At 39.1% G+C, this 20,658-nt stretch overlaps 1 protein-coding gene across 16 annotated transcripts in view; it reads left to right on the top strand.

The window, feature by feature from the left end:
• Positions 1 to 20,658, top strand: part of TNRC6B (trinucleotide repeat containing 6B) — a 137,757-nt gene that overhangs the window by 78,954 nt on the left and 38,145 nt on the right. For 13 of the 16 annotated variants that reach the window (XM_027680192.1, XM_027680178.1, XM_027680177.1 and 10 more), the window contains 5 exons: positions 4,775 to 4,862; positions 8,245 to 8,266; positions 9,886 to 10,230; positions 15,130 to 17,457; positions 18,747 to 18,905. In XM_027680192.1, the coding sequence (XP_027535993.1) occupies positions 4,775 to 4,862; positions 8,245 to 8,266; positions 9,886 to 10,230; positions 15,130 to 17,457; positions 18,747 to 18,905 (2,942 nt within the window). Of the gene's footprint in view, positions 1 to 4,774; positions 4,863 to 8,244; positions 8,267 to 9,885; positions 10,231 to 15,129; positions 17,458 to 18,746; positions 18,906 to 20,658 lie in introns of those variants that run through there. The other 3 variants (XM_027680179.1, XM_027680181.1, XM_027680190.1) reach the window with 2 other exon arrangements.

Raw genomic sequence — 20,658 nt, 5'->3', positions numbered from 1 at the left:
GCAATATAGTAAGATGCAGTTTCATTCAATTGCAACCAGTCTAGCATGTTACTTGGAAAGGAGATTCCTCGATACTTGTGCACGCTGCTTGTGGTGATTATCTGATAATACTCTAGGCCAATTCCATTTACAAAACAGTTTAGTATAGGGGTGGTACGGTCCAGGTGAGTATTTGTGTTGAATTTGCTTCCCATATGATCAGCTGAGTCCCAGAGAAGGCTCAAGCCAAGAGAAGGTCAGGGACAGAGCCTAATGAAGAGAAATGAAGTGGAACAACAGAAAAAATACTTAGTGGCAGCAGCAAGCTGTTCATGAAACGGCGCTGTTGAAGGCATTTTACTTTTTTCTGGAAGAGTTTTTGTCCTTATATTGATTGAGAGGAGCTTCTATCTTGGAAGTTGCATCTGGCCTTAAGCTTGTTATAAAGGTGTTTTGCAACACATCCAACACACTAATGTGTGATGCCAAATTCTGCTGATATCCAGGCTGTATAATTTATCAAAATACTGAGGGAAGTTTCAGAAATGCTGAGAAGCTAGGTGCTTGTAGTTCAACGGAAATGTTTACCTCAGATCTTGGCCAAAGTTGGATACCTTACTGTAGATTAAATTTCTGGTTTAGTCCTTCAAGTTTTGAGTCTTTTCATCTATTTCTGAAAGATTAATCCGGTATTTTGGATCACTAGAGGCCTGTCTGTAAGAAAAAGTTAGTGAATAGCTCAAGTGTCATTCTCTCCACATGGTGGTGGCCTTTAGCTCTGGCTAGTTATGGCCAAAGCCTTTAGGAAGGATATAACAGTTGTTAACATGACCTTGTAGCTATATAGATAAAAGCTTGTTTTTTAAAAGTGCTACTGATACTACAAGCATAGTTTCAGAATCCTGTGTGTTCTGAATGAAGATGCAGAACTTGACTCACAATTTGGAAGCAGATTTGTAAGTCACTCTGTGCTTATTATGCTGTGGAGAACAGAGTGCACCTACAGAAGTTTACCATCTCTCCTGTGCTGTGTCATAGTATAACTAAACCAAGTTTACTGTAGTGAAATTAAGTTAAGTATGAGGTCAAGAGGAGGGAAGATGACTCACAGTACTGGTATCTAGTCCACACCTTTACGAGGAACTTTCAAACTCTCACACTGTTGTCCTGTAGACCTGAGGAAGGAAATGGAAGTTGCATGCACTAAAGTGCCACGCTTGAGTTTCTAGGAATTTCTGTCCTTTCCCCGTGCCTCGAGCCCATAATTTTTCGAGAACAACTCTTTTTAAAATGGATTTTTTTTGAAAAATGAATATTAGAATTTTGCAGGAAATTAACAATTTCCAAAACTGGTAAATTGTTTTGGAGGTGGGAACATCTCTTGAATGTCTGGTTTTTCTTCTTTTTTCTTTTCCTGAAATGGATACTTTGATAACATGGACTTCACAAGTGTTGTCTATTTTGTCTCTAGTTAACAAGCTGAAAAAACTTCCTTTCTCTGAACTGATTTCTTTTGACTTAGCCAGAAAAGGTTGTTGTAAGAACTTAGATAAGGTATTGAGTGTAATGCATCATAGCTACTGGGTTTGTTTGAGTTTGGGTATTTTTATGAATAAAATAACATTTTGGATTATAACTTAACTGTACTTGGAATTAAAATCTGTAATACACTTCTCAAATACTTTTCCATAATGTTGATTCTAAGATTTTATGGGAAATATTATAGTGCAATTAGGTCATATTTTTAAGACCAACACATGCTTTCTTGAAGAAAGCTTAAGTAAAAAGCTGGCTGCTGATTGCTATTTAGCAAACTTCCTCTTCAGGGTTGTGGTGTGTCTGTGTTCCCATTACTGTGTGCTGGTAACAAAAACCGGAACCACACCCCATTGTATTACTCTAAATTCACTCTGCTTGGAGTTGATGGGTTTTCTGCCCTTGTTCATCTTGTCAGTGTAAGCAGCTGGCTGCTGGAATGTACATGATGGATCCCCCAGTTTTCTTGACCAGGCCAGGAAGAATTATCCTTTGGCTAATGAGAGATGGTTAATAGGCAGCTGCAGGTTAAACTTGCTTCTTGCATGCAACTGAAAAGAAAAATAATTGATCATAAAACAAATAGTAGTGAAATGCGTGAAAGTGTGGAATCGGGAAGATGGCGAGTGTGATACCGAAACTAGCAATAAGCTAACCTAATTCAACCCCTCTAATTCAGTGGTACTTTACCATGTCTGTAGCATCCATTCTTGCTCTGTCATTTGGAGAGTGCAGCTTCATACTTCCTACATGTTTGTGAGATTTCACTTAGCGCTTTGTCAGGAACTTTATGATCTTGTGCATGTGATGTAGCCCAAGTGTTCAGATAGATCCCTTCCACCTCAGTAGAACTTACATGAATTGAAGACTAAATACAGTTTTGGTAAACAAAGTAGGCTAAGTATTGATTGCTGCTATATTGTGGTTGTTGGTGATGTGCCCAATGGAATATTAAATGTGCATCTCTACTAATAGAGCAGAAGGGGAGGTTGTCATGCAAAACAAAGTGCTTCTTAGCAACCTTAGTCCATATAGATTGGAAAACAAGGCAGCAACAGTAGCAATGTCCATGTCCTAAATTTACCACAAAGGCAGACCATAATTAGGTGATTACTTCCAGGCTATGGATCTTTCGTCCTTGACTCTTTTTAGTGCTGCATGTCATTGTAAGCCATAGGTTCAGCTCTGACTTTTTTTCCTCATTCTTCTCCATTCCTGCTTTTCTGATCACAAAACTGAGGAAAGTTCTTTTAAGTAGAAGGCCATGTGTGTGCCAAGCAGTTACTGGAAGTCATTTTGTATTTTGATCCGACCGTTTTTCAGCAGCTCTTTTAAGACAGCTCTTTAAACTTTTGCCTGCTGCAAGGAAGTTTTTTGGAAATAGTGAATTTGTAACTGGCAGTGCAGCCCAAAAGGGGTAGGTAGCTCGACAGTGCAAAGTAGTAAATGTAGTTTGAGGTTACAGTAACTTTGAAAGATGAGGGTGTCACAAGAGAGCTTTTTCATATTGCTTACAATCTGTGAGAAAAAGAAAACAAAAAATTCTGTCTCTGTGCTATGATGGACACTGCAGAGTACACTAACCTTCCCAGTCCCTCACTGAAAAACCTGCAAGGCTTTTCCTTGTCAGAGATCAGGAAGTGTGCTTAGACATTTTACTGGGAACAGAAAAAGCAAGGACAAATGTGGCTTAAGCAATACCAGACAGAGTGCATAAAGCACTGTTCCGTATGATGTGGAACATTTGCCTCAGACTTTGTTAAATGCAGACTGAACTTGCCATTGTGTAGTAATTGCATTTGGTGGTAACCTTGGGATGTTGTTTCTAAGGACTCATCTTGCCCTTATCAATTTTATCGATGCATGAAGAGAGAGAGCCTCACTTTAGGAAACAAGGAAGACTTTTCTATTATTCTCCATAGAACCTTTTGTCATTAAGAGAGTTCTTTGAAGTCCTCAATCAGGAAGCTATTAATACATAGCATCTCAAAATATTTTTGTAGGAATCAATTAGTTGTGTAAATGTCACTTTGTACACTGGCTTGGCAGTATCTAGAGAAAATGAAAACAAAAGTATTACCTGTACCGTATAAATCCAATGGAAGGAAAAGTCTGAGTGATATAACAGCAAAGTCAACTCAAGTCTAAACTTTTTAAACTGTGGTCAGAAAAGAGCTTTGATTTATGCATAAATATAAGAAATAGTTCAGTACTATTATAAACTGCAGTGTTGTTTGTAATGCTGTTCTGTTTTTTATAAAATTTTCTTCCAAAAGATTATGGGTTATACTTGTTAATTGTTTCCCATTTGTAGAATCTCTGATCCTATCCCTTATCTGTCAGCTCATCTTTTTACATTAATTGTCTTTGTTTTATTCTGTCCCTGTAAAAGGAAATTACTCCAAGTGAGCTGGAAACTTGGCCTTAAATTTATTTTTAAGGAGGTGAAGAGAACTGGTTAACAAAAATGTGATTCACCATAGAAACAGCTCAGCCAATTGCATGTATGCAGTAAATCAACTATTTCATGGTACTTTCATATTTGATACAGAACATAGCAACAAGATGATAGCTTGACAACAATAGCAGCTGCATATTTTTTTTTACTTTCTTGAAAGAATGTTCTTGTGTAAAAAAATAGATTCCCCAGAAAGTTAATTTATATTACAAGTTTCATCACAAAAATTCAGTGGGTGGGTACAATAGCCTAGAAATTAAATTAGAGATTTGTATAATAAATGATGGGTTTGATTTGATGTGACACTTAAAGTCTCTTACAAGTGACATAGCTACAGGCAATAGAATAATCTCTTCCCCTTGTGAAGATAAATGTTGTATCAGACCAAACCATCTTATACTAAATTACAACTTTCCTTTTTTTTTTTTACCATATGAAAAGATTCATGAGAGTCTCTGTTAAATAATAGCACAACCCAATTATAAGGGTACTTTGGCCAAAACGTCTTGAATATATTTTCTACTATCGGGCATGTAGTTAATTTATATAGGGAACTGCCGTAAGAGACCTGATCTGAATAAAGGAATTTTCCTTTGTGCAACACGTGGTGTGATTTTGACCATACTGAGCTTGAAGGTGCTCTTCTTATCACAATTAGACTGAAACCCTCAAATGGAAATGAGTATGATAAGAGTAATCTAGCTGCTTGACTGCCTTTCTTTGGGGGGGAGAGGCATACAGTACTTGTGGCTCTTACACAGCTTGATTGTGCTCATATCATTGTTTTTCATGTTTTGGCAGAGAGAAGGAGCAAGAAAGGGAAGAACAGTTAATGGAAGACAAGAAAAGGAAGAAAGAGGATAAGAAAAAGAAGGACTCTGCTCAGAAGGTATGTTTTGATATTTGAATTCTTCTATCCAGCTAAAACATAAATAGTATTGGTGGTATAAAGATGCTAAATTGTTTGTATTAGAGCTTAGATTAGAGCGATGCTTCTTGAAAGAGTATTTTTGTATCATTTTTCTGGAACTGAAGTGTTTAACTTGGACATTTCTTCTCCTTAGGGTGAAGTACTTTATTGAAGTAAAAAAAGTTTTTTCATATAAACTATTTAAGTTACGTAATATGGGCTCTTTTGATCTCTCTATGCAACTCCTGATGGTTTGAGGTGTTTGGGGATGGAAATACTGCTGGGCCTTTGCAATTATTGCAGTAAACTTGACTAAATATTTTCTAGAGCAAGAAGATCCTTTTTTTTTTTTGGTCTTTTTTAAGTGCTTAAAGAAGTTTACATGAAGGAGGATCCCTTTATTTTTTGCCAAGTGTTGCTTACATTTTACATTTTCTGTAGCACTTTTGCTGAAGTGTATCAGTTCAAGTCTGAGCCACGGAGAATTGATAAGTCACCAAAAATTGGTTTTGCTCAGAAAATGGGTTTGAAACTTGGTGTATTAGAAGGTCTCTATTTTGCAGAAAATCTAGTAGATTGTTCTAGGAGTTGACATATAAATGGCTTTATCCATGCTTTTTACTGGTAAAATCCTTTCTGTCTAATTCAGATGCAACCCTCCTGGAGTGAGTCCAGCAGAAGGCCCCTAAGATGATTAAGGGACTGGAGTATCTACAAATGAGGAGGGGCTGAGAGTATTAGGACTGTTCAGTGTGGAGGAGAGAAGGCTTGGGGGATCTTACCAACCTCTGTAAATACTTTGTGGAAGGGAGTAAAAAGATGGAGGCAGACTGTTCTCTACTGGTGCCCAGTGACAAGCACAAGGCATCATGCATATATTGAAATTCTACTTAATCATAAAAAGACTTCTTTTTTTGTGTATGTATGTGACTGGGCAACCACTGGAACAGGTTTTCCAGAGAGGTTGTGGTGCCTCTGTCTTTGAAAATGCTGAAAAATGTGTTGAATGTGGCCCTGTGCAGTCTAGTTTTGATGACTTTGCAGAGTTGAGGAGACTCTTGGGGCCGGGTGGGAACAGCAGTGGAAACTGTGCACTAGATTTCCAGAGGCTGTCCTTTCCAACCTCAGCAATTATGTGAAATTAAGAGCAGGCTTTACTTCTTTCTGTAGTTTGTTTCTCAGTTGCTTCAGTAAGAACAGATCCTACAAAAGGTCAGATTCTGTAGTTTTCTGCTGAGAACAGACAGCACCAACTTCAGTTAAATTTTGACTTATACAGGGTGGTTTTAATCTGGCTTTCTCACCATTTTGAGTCTATCAGTTTAAATTAGATGCAGATAAACTGATGTGTTTGGTTGTCTTTATGCAGTCATTGTGTTGATACGTTCCCAGTAATAGTGCAAAAGATCAGTAGCTACAGAATAAGGTCTCTTCAGTGCCTTTTTGCCTCAGTGTTGCTGCTATTTAAAGTTCAGGTAAAAAAGTATATGTAGGAACCAGAAGGAGGCAGACCTTGATGAATAAAGAGTAGTGACTTGAGGATTATGTGCTGATATTCAATGATAAAAGAGAAACTTAAAAAGGTTGTACTGATCATCTTGATAACAGTGCTGTGCTTACTGAGGAATTGGTGCTTTGAATACAAGATTTGCCAGCTTTCCTGTGTGGTCTCTCTCCTACTAAGTTACTCAGTGTTACTGGATGTTATGATATTCTGCCAAACTCTTTGGGAAGGGTAAAAAGACTAAGTTAATCTCCTAGGGGCTAAACTTAAGAGTAATACTTGGATGTACCTAAGAATAACAAATCAGGCAACTGAATGGACAGGACATAAATGTGTATGTTTGTTCTTAGTGACTGTGGAGGTGTTCACCAAATAAGCAGCAACAATTTGGGAGTGCCTTTTTCAAACAGAGTTGGTATAACATGAAACATTTGTTTATGTCTGGATCATCTGAAACTTTAAAAATAAAATAAAATTAAAAAATTGCTTCAAGAGGGGTTGTGCAATCAAATTCACAGCTTAAATTCCTGTGGTTGGTGTCCAGGGGGCTGTTTGGTAGCTTATCAGAAGGCCGAGCTTGACTCCACCTTCTCATTCACTGTAGCTGCTCCTCATCTGCTGATGCTCATAGGTTGCCCTCAGAGAGATGACAGCTGTAATTCTGAGACAGTGACACATTTTTTCAGCTTTTGAATTTTAGAAAAAGCCAGATCAATTTGACTAGGACAGAGATACAGGATAGGCAGAAGTAGTTTGTGGTTTTTTCTGAAATCAAAGTGTGGTTTTCATGTAGAATTCTTGAAAGATTTGGTAAAATGGGGTTTTCCCAAGTAGACAAGTTACTAATTTACTGCTTATGGTTGACTGTAGTAAATCCATCAGCATTACCAGATTGTGTTAATGAATAAACTTTTCCCTTTTCCTTTAGTAGTGCAACATCAGAGTCAATAAGTGCTTAGCAGAATTTTTAACTGTGTCTAAGAAGATGTATCCATTATGTATATATGGATTTTTCATAAGTGAAGTTGAAAATTAACATCTGGCTTGCTACAGATGCAGTTTTGGTATAGATGCGTTTTTATGATCTTGGAGACTTTTGGATTATGTAATTCTGTGAAGTTACAATGCTTAAGATTTTCTATTACAGTGAATGTTCCACTTTGCGTATTTCAGTTTTCATCTTTGTAAAGTAAATGATGCCTTAGCAATTCAGCGCAGTTTGTCTTTTTATTCTTTACCATACAAAGGAGTTCTGGCTTCGTTGATTTCAACAATAAACTGCTTTTTACTTGTGCTTTCATTATGCTATACTGTCACTGTGTACTTTCCAGAATTATGGACTAGTTCAGCAATTTCTTTTAAGAATAGGTGTCATAGAACCTGACACATGATGATCTTTAGGGTTTTTCATTATTCTGCAGTGGAACTCCTGATGGACAGGTTCAAAACATGTTACAATACACATGATTCCAGAGAATATAACAGTGGTGTGTTTGTCTCTACAAGCTTGAAATCCGCTATGCCAAAACAATGTAGTAGTACAACAAAACCCATAATGGGTATGTTGGCCAGCATGAATGCTCATTGCAGTAATTAACTTCTTGTTGCATTCAACAGATTTCCTTTATAGGTGTTACTGGTACATTTCGTAGTTGTGGCAATGAATCCAGTAAGGTTTAGGATTTCTTCTTGGAAAAGATTTTAAGGGAAAGGTGAAATGGGAAGATGGCAGAGAGACAGACTGCTGCAAATATTGTTCTTGTGCTCATACAATAAGGTTTTGATTTAGCACAACCTGTTCAGTGTTTGTTTTGAGGTTCTGAAAACTCTATTTACATTCTTGCTCTTAATTTGCAGGTCACAGATCAAAAAACCAAAGGTAAGAATCTTTGATTCTTAGGAGTACTTTTATTGACTTGAGCTCAGATTCAGACCTTGATCAAAACTTTGAAAAAGGAAGGGGAATTATGAGTCAAGATGAAATACTGAAGATGAGTATTCAGAAGAAATGAAAGTTAAGGTGATTAAAATAGAGAACCTGAAACTATTCTGCTCATGTGTTGTCAGCATCAAAATACATGAAGAAGGAATGAGGACTGTGGATAAGTTAGCTGAAATATTTAGTTCTGCAAAGGTTTTAGGCAAGTAACCGAAAGCTGAAACTGCCTGTATAAATTGAATGAAAGACAAGGAAAGTACTGCTTCTGGTGAGGTACCAAAAAGGGTGAACATTACTTGTTGCTGAAAACTTAAGTTCAAGCACATAAAAGTCCAACAGATGAGGCAGGACTGATGCGTGAGCATCCTGAAAGTTAAACTAAACAACTTAGCTGATGTAAAAATATATTTAATCTTGTTTTGCATGTCAGTTTTCTGTAAATTGTGAGGGAAAACTGCCATTATTGACAGAAAAGAACTAAAATAACTTGATTTTACAGCTAACAATACCTTTTTGGGGTTTGGGCAATGAAACCTTTATAGAGAAATCAGGAAACCCGTATAAAAATAAAATGTGATTAATAATGCATTCATGTTGACAAAGAGAGGCTCACTTGTGTTGATCTCACGGTTTAAAGAGTAAAAGTTTTACTGATTATTCTTACTTCACTGGGGGGGGGGTTCTGGACAATGCTTTCTTATATTAATCTTCCACAAAGGCTGGAGTAGGTGTATTAAATTTTCCTTGCCTTTGGAGTCTGATGTCTGAACACCTTCTACGTGTCTGGCTAAGAATTTTTTACTGTGTTTCAAAAAAGCACGTGGACAGTGTAAGGGGACATGAGTCTAGAGTCTCTTAAGCAAATTTTTGATGGTGTTAGCACTTCAAGGATTTGTTTATGTTTTTCTTCTTCTCCAATACCTAATAGCCCTCAGAAGCAGCTCGTCCTTGCTTATAGGGGCACCTGGTGACCAGCTGGGAAACTTAAAACAAGCCCAGTAGAGTCACTGTATGTAGGAGTGCCTTGGGCATAAGAGTCAGCTATTACTGCCTTATTTAAGAGCAGTACAGAGAACTCAAAATTGTTAACTCTGAATCCAAGAGGAGGTGGGTTATTTCCCCTCTTTTGTTTGTTTAGACAGTGGCTGTGTAGTCTAGTAAGTGATGCGTAATAATCCAAAAACCAGCTGAAGATGAGGGAACAGAGAGGGGAGGCAGGGCCAGTTATATTTGACTGCTCGTATTTTAAAATGACTCATTGTCTAGGGAGGTATTCTTTGCCAACTTTACATTTGCAAGAAATTTTGGACTAAGAGTGAAATACTTGCTGAGGGCACAGTTTCATCCTCGACTACAGAGTTGCACATGGAAGCTGAAGTCTGCTGCTACTGCTTATTCCTGCTTCTTTTATTAAATTGTTCTTGGTTGTTGATACGACTGAAGCTGCACCATATTTCAGAGAGGAATTAAATAATAAAAGAAAGAGTCACAGCGAGTTCTTGTAGCTAACACAGGTTTAAGTGGAAAAACTTCTGATTTTCATTCTCCCTGTTTTTCAGTGCCCGAAGTGACGAAACCAAGTTTAAGCCAACCAGTGGCTGCCAGCCCAATTGGCAACTCTCCATCGCCACCAGTCAATGGTGGCAACAATGCCAAAAGGGTGGCAGTGCCGAACGGACAACCGCCAAGCGCCACCCGCTACATGCCTCGGGAGGTGCCGCCGCGATTCCGTTGCCAGCAGGACCACAAAGTGTTACTGAAACGTGGGCAGCCCCCTCCGCCATCCTGTATGCTCCTTGGGGGTGGAGCAGGGCCTCCGCCCCCAACAGCACCAGGAGCAAACCCAAACAACGCACAACCAGTGACAGGAGCACTGCTGCAGAGCGACAGTGGGACTGCAACAGGCAAGTAACAGTAAGAGTATTAAATGAGCAAGTGTTTGTGCATCGCAGAAAAGGGATGACTAAAATTATGCATGGGCATATCATTATATAATGAAACTCCTCTCATTGCTTTTGGAGAGCAAGCTTTTGCTATTTTAACGTACTGACTTCTCTTGCTGTTGGCAGCAGTTGATAAAATTTTTACTACTAGGTGGAACAAGAAAAAGTGTTAATTTTTTTCAAGTATGTTTTGCGTGGTTTTAATGGATGGCGGAAATGATCCCCAGCAAGGTAAACACGCTGCGTGAATAAACAGTTTTATGGTTGTCACCGATTAGTTCTTATTAGCTCTTTAAGTTTCTTTACATGAATTTCCTATCTTGTCATTTTTTTGTGTCATCTGTGTAGATGGTATAGCAGACGTGTAGATGCCAGGTCTGTGAAGGGCAGATGTCTGTCACTTCTGATCTGGATGAAACAGAAAGATGGTCCTTTTCCTCCTGACTTTTTTTTTTTTAGTAGTAATCTTGTGTTTTCTAATTATATAAGCCTTCTTATACAAATGGCGACTGTCCCGTTTTTACTTTTCCATTCACTTTGAATTTAAAAAAATTCATTGATTTAAGGATTGTCTTATGAGCATGGGGAAGTTATGGCTGCTCCTCAATTTTTTATACCCTTGGGGAATTGCAGCAGCTGTAATATTTCTTCTTAAATTATAATAATAGAAAAAACAAAATTCCACTCAAGATATCTGCCTTCTAAAGGAGAGAATTAGGTGACCTGAAAAGTCAAGGACAACTTCAGTTTTAATAATAAGGGTGTTTAATGCCTGAAAGCCAAAAAGAAAAAAATAACAATACCAGTATGTCTGAGTTTGCCTTTGAAAATCATGCCAGATGAATGGGATGGTGATTTTTTTTTACCACAGTCTTAGAGAGCATAAACTTTTTATAGTTCTCTGTGGCTGAGAATTAAAAACACAGAGGTAACTTGTAGCTCTGGAATCAAGTACACTAGATGGGATGGCTGTCCTTATTAAAAAGGATTATTGGAAAATTAATAATTCCATTTGTTTTGTGGTTTCAGTATTTGAACTCCTTTGTAGCAAATCCCTACTTGACAGATTATTTATCTTGTCTTTGTTCACTATTTAATAAAGGGCGGAGTGAATGTCAAACTATAATGGCAGAGTTTTAACTAATCACTTTAGAAACAGATGTCTTAGAGATAACTGCTTTTGATAAATCACCTTAAAAGTGAAGAGGGGGGGGGGAAAAAACACACCCTAAAGTCTTTCCTTCATATATGAAGTCCTAGCATTGATATACCTTCTGTATACCTTGGTATACAGTGATTGTAGTAGACTGAATAAGGAGAATTTGTGGTAGTGAAGCATTCTAAAAGTTTTCAAGATTTATCATGAGCAGCATTTTTTTTGCTGTTGGGTGTACTATATGAGGACCATTTTGGAGTTCTGTGTGATTATTTGACACCTAATTTTTTTTTCCCTGAGGCTGAAATTTTATATTATGAATTCTCATATTTTTATATTTAGGTTAATGGTGCATTAACAACTAAGATGTTGTATGGCTGTATTAGCCAATGGTTAGTTGCTTTATCCTGATTTAAGTCAGGAGTGCCCAGAAGGGTTCAGGTCCTTCAGACCTGCCTCACCCCGTCCACGTTTCTGCACTATAATGCAGTTATAACTGGGCTGGGGAGCTGATTTGTATTAAAATTAAATCAGGTTGTTCTTTAAATCCAGTTTCAGTCTGATTGTTACTAATTCACCTAACTGAGTGCCAGTGGGAACATACGTGCTAGCATGACGTGCCAGAGGAGTGGGAATGAGCAGCTGGGCAAGAAGAAGACCAGGCTGTCGCTTGTGGTGCTCCCTCAAAGTGCTTATGGAAGTACAGTATTGCTATCTGTCTTGCACATCATTTATCCCATCTGAGATCCTGCCTGTTGACAAACTAAATTTCAGGTTGGGCCCAATTCAATCAGGCATATATGCACTGATACTGTGATTAATTCATCCCACCTGAAAAAGCAGGTTCCCAAAGGCGAAGATAATGCAGCTTACCTACTCCTTCGTGTTCTTATATTCACTAGGTGGCCATAGATGGAGTTGGTGAGGCCTTAATATAAAAGATCAACACGTAATCCTTCTTTACATCCATCTTTTTCTACTAGTATTGAAATCCTTCTGTAAGATGTCAAAACTAGTGCCCTGAAAGATGACACCAAGGTTACTATTGTCTCGTACCAATACAAGGGGATGAGGTGACGTGTTCTGTGTAGTTCTTCTAATACCAGTAATTTAGGACATGCAAGAAAGTTTTGGACAAAAAAGCAAATACTTTATTGGTGAAAGTCTTTCAGTAATTACGACATTCCTCTTAAGGTCCACCACCGTCTCTAACAGCAAAATTGCAACTTGATTTCAGGACTCCTTAAAAGTAGCCATTTGCTAGTAACTTTTTGTGTTTCAGTGAGATCAGAAGCTTCATTTTCAGCATGTTTGTTATTAAGGAAGAGTCCCTTTAAGAACCAAGATTCCTTGCCCGTTATCTTTAAACAAAACCAGAGTGCCAAAATTTTGATGTCACTGTCAAATATAGCAAAGGGATGCTAGTTTTATAAAACAATTCATTAAATTGTGATCTAGCACACTATGTTAGCATCCCAATCTTAATACTTTTAGAATGTTTTCACAGAAATTAAATGCTCTGTTAAAGTCACTGATTTGAAGGTCCTGTTAAGTGCATAGCTGCTCATGCATCATTCAGTTGCTGAATCATTTGTAAGTTCAAAAGACAGTGGACAGCAAGCAACCCTGCAGTCTTTTGAGCTTGTCTTTGGTTGTTCTTCTTGAGCTCTTCCTGTGATCACTCTAATCAGTTTTTTTTAATTGGAAGGAGAAAAAAGGGTTACTCTGTGCTAAATGATAGACGGATATAAATATCACTAGAGTCATACTTCCTTGCTATTGTTAAGTTTGCATTTGAGGTTAAGGCAACAGAAGGAACAGAACGTACTTGGGAACTTCTTGGTCTTTTGGATCTTGGTGACTGAGGTTTAATGGGTGAAGACAAACTACTGTTCATCAATATTCAGAGCTTATGAGGGAGTTCAAACCTTGCTGTAAAGTCTAGATCTTTACTGGTAGCTCTCAGTGAAGGGGGATCTGGAGGGCATTCAGTGGATGTTGGTTGTTTAAGCTAATGAGCTGAAAGCCTCAGACAGGCACTGAAAGCTGATCTTATCTTCTATTGAAAGTATTTGCAACCAGAAATTGTCAGTTTTTATTATATAGCATAGGAATTGAGGCAGGGAGGGTTATCCACTTTTTTTAAGCTGTTTGCCTTACTTGCATGGAAGCTGTCATATGAGCCAGTACTGGTAGTAACAGTATATATCCAGGTATGAATGCTGCTGCAGCTGTTAATATGGAGTCTATACTCTGCAAAATAAGTGGAATAACTGAATAATATATTATGGTTCTGTATGTGGTTTTGACCGAGGGCGAGTGTTTAGTCTTCATCACTGGGAACTTGTGAGGGCAGTTTAGAATCCCTTGGATTAAAAATATAGAGGAAAAACGAGTGGAACCCTATATAGAGGACAACACTGAGGTTCTAATGGACTCGAATTATTTAGAGTATCAGGTAGTAATGTGGATGGCAAGGGAATCTTGGCTGATGTTTTAAACTAAAATGGTGATAATGTGTCTGCGTACATGTAGTCATCATGCTGTCAGCACTGACATAGGCTTCATCTGTTGTGGCACTGTATTAATTTATGTCTTCTTTGAAGCTGTACAAATATCTTGTGCATGTGATGTCATACCATGTAGGACATAATAATAGTTCACTCCAAATGAAAGAAAGGGGCTCTGTATATTGTTGTTTATTCTGTTCATTTCCTTATAGTGATTCCAAAGTTCATTGAAATTGCAGGTTACCTCATACAGTGTGCTAAGCCAGCAAAAACCTAACCTGTCAAAAAGTGGACAGTTTTGCATTGTTAGAGAATGCAGTTGACTTAGTTAAATGGCTTGACTGCCATCACAAATGAGAGGTGAAACTTGAAGAATTGAGAGCTGCTGAGAGAGAAAAGTGAGATCTCTTACTAGCCTCTCTGTCCAGTGGCAGAGAGATGAGCTTAGCTGCTCATAAAACCACATACTGTGGTGTCTAAGGTAAATAAAGCAGTGACAAAATGTGGGGCAGTTACATAGTGAATATAGCTAGCGTGTTTATACTACATAGAAATTGTAACTTGCAGAGCTTGGGACTCTTGATGTACAGTAGCTTTTGGAACTAATTTTATTTGTTTTGTGAAGGGTTGAAACTAAAAACTGATAGCAAAATCGATTTGAAAAAGATATTTGAAGCTGAAGGATAAACTTCTTCAGTTTCATATATTCATATGTGCTTTCCATCTTCAATCTTTTATCATTTGATCTATAATAAATTATAGTTGCTTTGAGTCAGCTGAGGAGCAAACCAACAGCTGTGTGTACACACACATGCCTATGAATAGGCATACACGTTCTTGTTCTATATATAATATAATTTTAAACGTGTATTTGAAAAGTCTACGACCAGTATCAAAAGTGTTCATTAACTGTGTTGAACTTAACGCTGGACTGTTGGCAGAAGTAGCGAGTCAGTGGGTGATTTCAAATGTCCACAAAATGCTTTTGGGGAGTTTGTTGTAATGTTTTGTCAGTATTTTCCATGATGCTTCCCAGCCTGATGTTCTTCCAGAGCAACTTTGTTATGCATTTGAGGGAAGGGTTCTTTTTAATGAAAGTATTAATCAGTGGTGATGTTCCATACTTGTAAATAATACTGATTATTAATGATTTCCCTGGGTGTTATTTTGTTGGTTGTTTTTTTTTTATTTTAGATTCAGCAATTGGAGGTGCTGCTGCTTCAAATTATGCAAATTCCACTTGGGGTCCTGGAGCCTCCTCCAACAGCGGCACCAACGCCAACCCAACTCACATCTGGGACAAGGTGATTGTAGACGGGTCTGACATGGAAGAGTGGCCTTGTATTGCCAGCAAAGATGCTGAGTCTTCTTCCGAAAACACCACCGATAACAACAGTGCCTCGAACCCTGGCTTGGAGAAGAACACTCTGCCAGGAAGCACCACTAATAACAAAGGAAAAGGAAGCCAGTGCCAGTCTGGAAGCGCTGGAAACGAATGTAATCTTGGGGCCTGGAAATCTGATCCCAAGGCTAAATCTGTTCAATCTTCCAACCCTGCTGCCGAGAGTAACAACGGACTAGGTAATTGGAGGAACTTGAGTGGACAAGATAGAATCAGTCCCAGTTCTGGCTTCAGCAACTTTAACCCAAATAGCAACCCATCTGCTTGGCCGGCACTGGTTCAAGAGGGCAATTCTAGGAAAGGAACTCTGGAATCTGATAGTGGTAGCTCCAATGCACAGATTAGCACAGTAGGTCAGACCTCTAGGGAACAGCAGTCAAAGATGGAAAATGCGGGTGTTAACTTTGTCTCTGGCAGAGAACAGGCTCAAATTCATAACACTGATGGACCAAAAAATGGAAACACTAACTCCTTGAACTTAAGTTCACCAAACCCTATGGAGAATAAGGGAATGCCCTTTGAAATGGGCTTGGGGAACCCTTCCAGGAGCACTGACACCCCTTCACAAAGCACTGGAGAGAGAAAGACTGGGAGTGTTGGATCTTGGGGTACAGCTAGGGCGTCTTCTGGAACTGACACAGTCTCTGGGCAGAGCAATTCTGGGAACCACGGGAACAATGGAAAGGATAGAGAGGACTCCTGGAAAGGATCTTCTGTTCAAAAACCTAATGGGTCAAGAAGTGATTGTTGGGATAACAATAACCGGTCTACGGGTGGTGGGTCTTGGAACTTTGGCCCTCAGCATGCAAATGAAAGCAAGTGGGGTGAAGGGAACAAATTAACATCTGGGGTCTCTCAGGGAGAATGGAAACAGCTGTCTGGGTCTGATGAACTGAAGATTGGAGAGTGGAGTGGTCCAAACCAACCAAATTCTAGCACTGGAGCATGGGACAATCAAAAAGGCCACCCTCTTCCTGAAAACCAAGGCAATTCCCAGGCTCCCTGTTGGGGAAGATCTTCCAGCTCTGCAGGAAGTGAGGTTGGAGGTCAAAGCACTGGAAGCAACCACAAAGCAGGAAGTAGTGACAGTCACAATTCTGGACGCCGATCATATAGGCCTACGCATCCTGATTGCCAGGCAGTCCTGCAGACTTTGCTGAGCAGGACTGATTTGGACCCCCGAGTGCTTTCAAACACTGGCTGGGGCCAGACTCAAATTAAACAAGATACAGTGTGGGATATTGAAGAGATGCCACGGCCCGAGGGGAAGTCTGATAAAGGAACTGAGGGGTGGGAGAGCTCTGCCACACAGACAAAGAACTCAGGGGGCTGGGGCGATGTTCCCAGCCAAAGCAATCAAAACAAGTCTGGATGGGGTGAGCTCTCAACCCCAACAGAGTGGAAGGACCCCAAAAATACTGGAGGATGGAATGACTATAAGAACTCCAATTCTTCTAATTGGGGAGGAGGAAGGCAAGAAGAAAAATCGTCTTCCTCTTGGAATGATAGCTCTAGTAAGGATCAGGGGTGGGGTGGACGGCAACCTAATCAAGGATGGTCTTCTGGAAAGAACGGTTGGGGAGAGGAAGCTGACCAAACAAAAAACAGCAACTGGGAAAGTGCAGGAAACAAGCCAGTGTCTGGGTGGGGTGAAGGTGGGCAAAATGAGATTGGAACTTGGGGTAATGGTGCAAATACAAGCGCTGCTTCAAAGGGTGGATGGGATGATTGTAAAAGAACTTCAACGTGGAATGAGACGGGTCGACAGCCCAACTCCTGGAACAAGCAGCAGCAACAGCACCAGCAGCAACAGCAGGAGTCTTCTGGTTCCTGGGGTCCACCGCCCCAAACTCCAAGTAATGGGCGATCTCCAAACCCGAACTGGAACAGCGGACCACAGCCAGCTGCCCCCAAAGAGGAGGAGCCTAGTGGCTGGGAAGAACCTTCTCCACAGTCAATCAGTCGAAAAATGGATATCGATGATGGCACTTCAGCATGGGGAGATCCTAGCAGTTATAACTACAAGAATGTGAATCTATGGGACAAGAACTCACAAGGAGGACAGGCCCCACGGGAGCAGAGCCTGCCTACTCCAATGACTAGCAAATCACAAGCATCAGGTACTAGTCTTGTTTCTTTCTTCATTAAACTCCTGTATACGAATATAACCGTAATGCATAAGAGATACTCTTGTAGCCTACAATTCCTGATAGTTTTATTCTATAGAGAAAACCAATTTCTTTTTTAAATATTTGGTTCTGTATTTAAAGTTTCTTTAGAATTTGAATCAGTCAGTCCTCTGCTGCTTGTGCCTCAGTAACTGTGATCTGAGTACTGGTCAGCTTGCCGGTAAAAAAGATGTTTGTTAGCTGACAAATCTGCGTCTTCAGTCTGAGCTCTGAAAAAAAGAAGTTGAATTGCAGAATCAAAAACCTTTGAGTCCAACCATAAAGTTCTTAAACCCAGCACTGCCCAGTCTACCAGTAAATCATTTCCCTAAGTGTCACATCTACAGGTCTTTTAAATACGTTCAGGGATGGTGACTCAACCACTTCCCTGGGCAGCCTTTTCCAATGCTTTTGGTGAAAAGCTTTTCCTAATATTTGGTCTAAACCTACCGTGGTGCAACTTGAGGCAGTTTCTTCTTGTCCTCATTCTTGTTACTTGGGGAAAGAGACCGACCCCCACATGGCTACAGCCTCCTTTCAGGTAGTTGTAGAGGAGGATAAGGTCTCCTCCAAGTCTCCTTTTCTCTGGACTAAACCACATTTTTTATATTAATTTATTAGAGAAATGGGGAGAAATTCTTTACTTTCAGTCAAAAACCTTTTGCTCTGAAACACTCAGTTAACACCTGAAATTGAGCAAGTCTGTGATTCACTTTTTTATTTAAGTTCAGTTTGGCTTTGCTGTATGATAAAGAATACTTAGCAAAATATTTTCTTCTTTGGAGTAAGGACAAGATAAAGTTACATAGCCTAGAAATATATTAAGATGTTACTGTTACGTAATCTTTTCTCTGACTCAAAAACACTTAAAAGAATGCTATCTTGGTTTCATATGTACTTCGAATATGTCCTTTTCTCTTTATTCAGTATATAAAAGCCCTGAGTTAGATGCTTGTAATTAGTCACAGAAGTTCACAGATAGGAGGACAGTATTAGATATGAGGTTCATGTTTAATCTGCGAGAAGAGTATTACTCATCATAGCATTCTCTTCCTTTTCATCCCTGGAGGTCAGTGCCCACTCTAAACTTGATGTGAATGATTGTCAATTCTGTTGCACCTACACTACTGGGAATCTCAACAGAAAGAATGAAGCAGTAGATTAATGACGTGGTGCTGCACTGCAGTAAATAGTTTGTTGTCTTAACAGTCTGTAATGAAACCTCTCTCTCCTTTGTGCAGTCTGGAGCAAAAGCACTCAACCTGCTCCAGATAATGGTACGTCTGCCTGGGGTGAGCCAAATGAAACCAGTCCCGGGTGGGGTGAAGTAGATGATACAGGAGCATCGACAACAGGCTGGGGGAATGCACCTTCCAACGCCCCGAATGCCATGAAATCTAGTGAGTATAGGCCAGATACCAGTTTCTTTGCAATGGACCTGCAGGTTTTTATTGTTTGGCCTTTTGATATACTGGAGGAGTTGTTATCTGAGGCCTAGAAGCAATGTTGAATGTCATTGTAAGGTTTTGATGGATGAATGATTAAGTGCTTACAAATGACTGAAACTTTGTATTTTAAGATAATAAAAAATTTCTTTACTAAGCAATTTAGTGGGCAGCTCTGATTCTGGAAGTGCTGAAACACTGAGTGAGGAAATGTGTATTTTTCTCTTTTTTTCTGACTGCCCACTTGTTACTTGGTATATAAACTTGTTACATGATAGGTCACTTTTTCTGATCATATGAGGAAAAGGAATGCACAGTACTGACAAATGTCACTGTGGAAGCCATTGCAATATATAAAACAAATCTATGCTTTGATAATGCAATTTGTCTTTGGATTTTTTAATTGTGTAAGTGTGGAAAAATTGTAACTATTAAGAACTGAAATTTATAGTTGAACCTAGATGCCTACAGCAGTGTTCTTCATGAAGGAGATCTTGAAATTTCTTGAAAATTTATTTCAAAGTTAAAATTTTGCTGTATTGAGACTTTTATTTTTGTGGATATTATTCTTCATGATGTAAGCTGTTTGTGCAATTTTTATTTCAGTCTTTTTAAGGAAAGAACGACAAACAAAAGCAATGTTACTGCCAAAGTCAATGACACTGGGATGTGAAGTTTCCTGTAGGAACTACTGATAATACACAATTGTTACTGAACTTGACTGATAATACCCACTGTAAAAAGTTGCTTTTGCAACATGTAATTGTTTGAAATGAAGTGCTCTGTTGATTGTATGCTATTGGGTCATTCTCCCTTCCTCCCACCCCAACTAAATAATTTGGCCATTTATGAAACAAAACCAGGCAAAAAGCTTTGCTTCTTTAGTGTTATCATTTTAACAAACTTTTGTGGATGGCTGTAGTGCTTCCCATGCCCGCCACGCAAACTTGGCTCTTCTGAGAATGCTAAGCTGTTTTTAGACAGATGTCTTTTACCTGTAAAAAGACACCTAAATATGAACAAAATAAGGGCTTCTGAAATAATATTGATCCAGTGAAAATTCTGTTGATTTGCTAATGCTTAACATAGTCTTTAAAGACTGTGCATGATCACTTGCTTATTCTTGACTGATCTGCACGTGTACCATAAGCAAAAAACTGCAACAGACGTATGCTGTTCTGTACATAAGCTGTCCCCAGCTCTAGAGGAGCAAAATATAGAGAGTTTCCTTGTGATAGCTGTTCCAGTTTGGGCTATGGTAGGTTACCATAGTAGTGTTAAGAGCAGAGATCTTCATTCTCTTGTGTTCTGTGGCTGCTCTCTCAACTCCTTTCTAATTGGCACCCAGAAGGAGTGAAGAAAAAAGCTGTGTTATTCAGTGGGGTAAGGGGCAGTATTTAATGTCTTGGATAAGTCAGAAGAAATTGGAACAAAGAGCCTGCAAAGGCGTAATTTATGGTTGGAGGTAAGGACAGGATACCAAGACTAGCAGTGATTAGAAAAGAAAGAGTTAAGAGCCAAAGAAGGGAAGCATAGATCATTATCCATATGTTTAAAAAAGCAGATTTACATAGTTCTACCAACACTGCATAGGAATTTCCTGGCAGAATTAGGAATAAATTCAGTTTTCTGTAATGTCATTATTTTGCCCGTATCTTGAAAGTTTCATTTGGTCGCTGTAGCTGTTGGTACCTCCTCACTCAACAAA

Source organism: Neopelma chrysocephalum, unplaced genomic scaffold (genome assembly GCF_003984885.1).
Source record: "Neopelma chrysocephalum unplaced genomic scaffold, ASM398488v2 Primary Assembly neopelma1_59, whole genome shotgun sequence".
NCBI lineage: Eukaryota > Metazoa > Chordata > Aves > Passeriformes > Pipridae > Neopelma > Neopelma chrysocephalum.
Note: the sequence above shows the minus strand (reverse complement) of the source record. Positions and strands in the feature narration are given on the sequence as shown.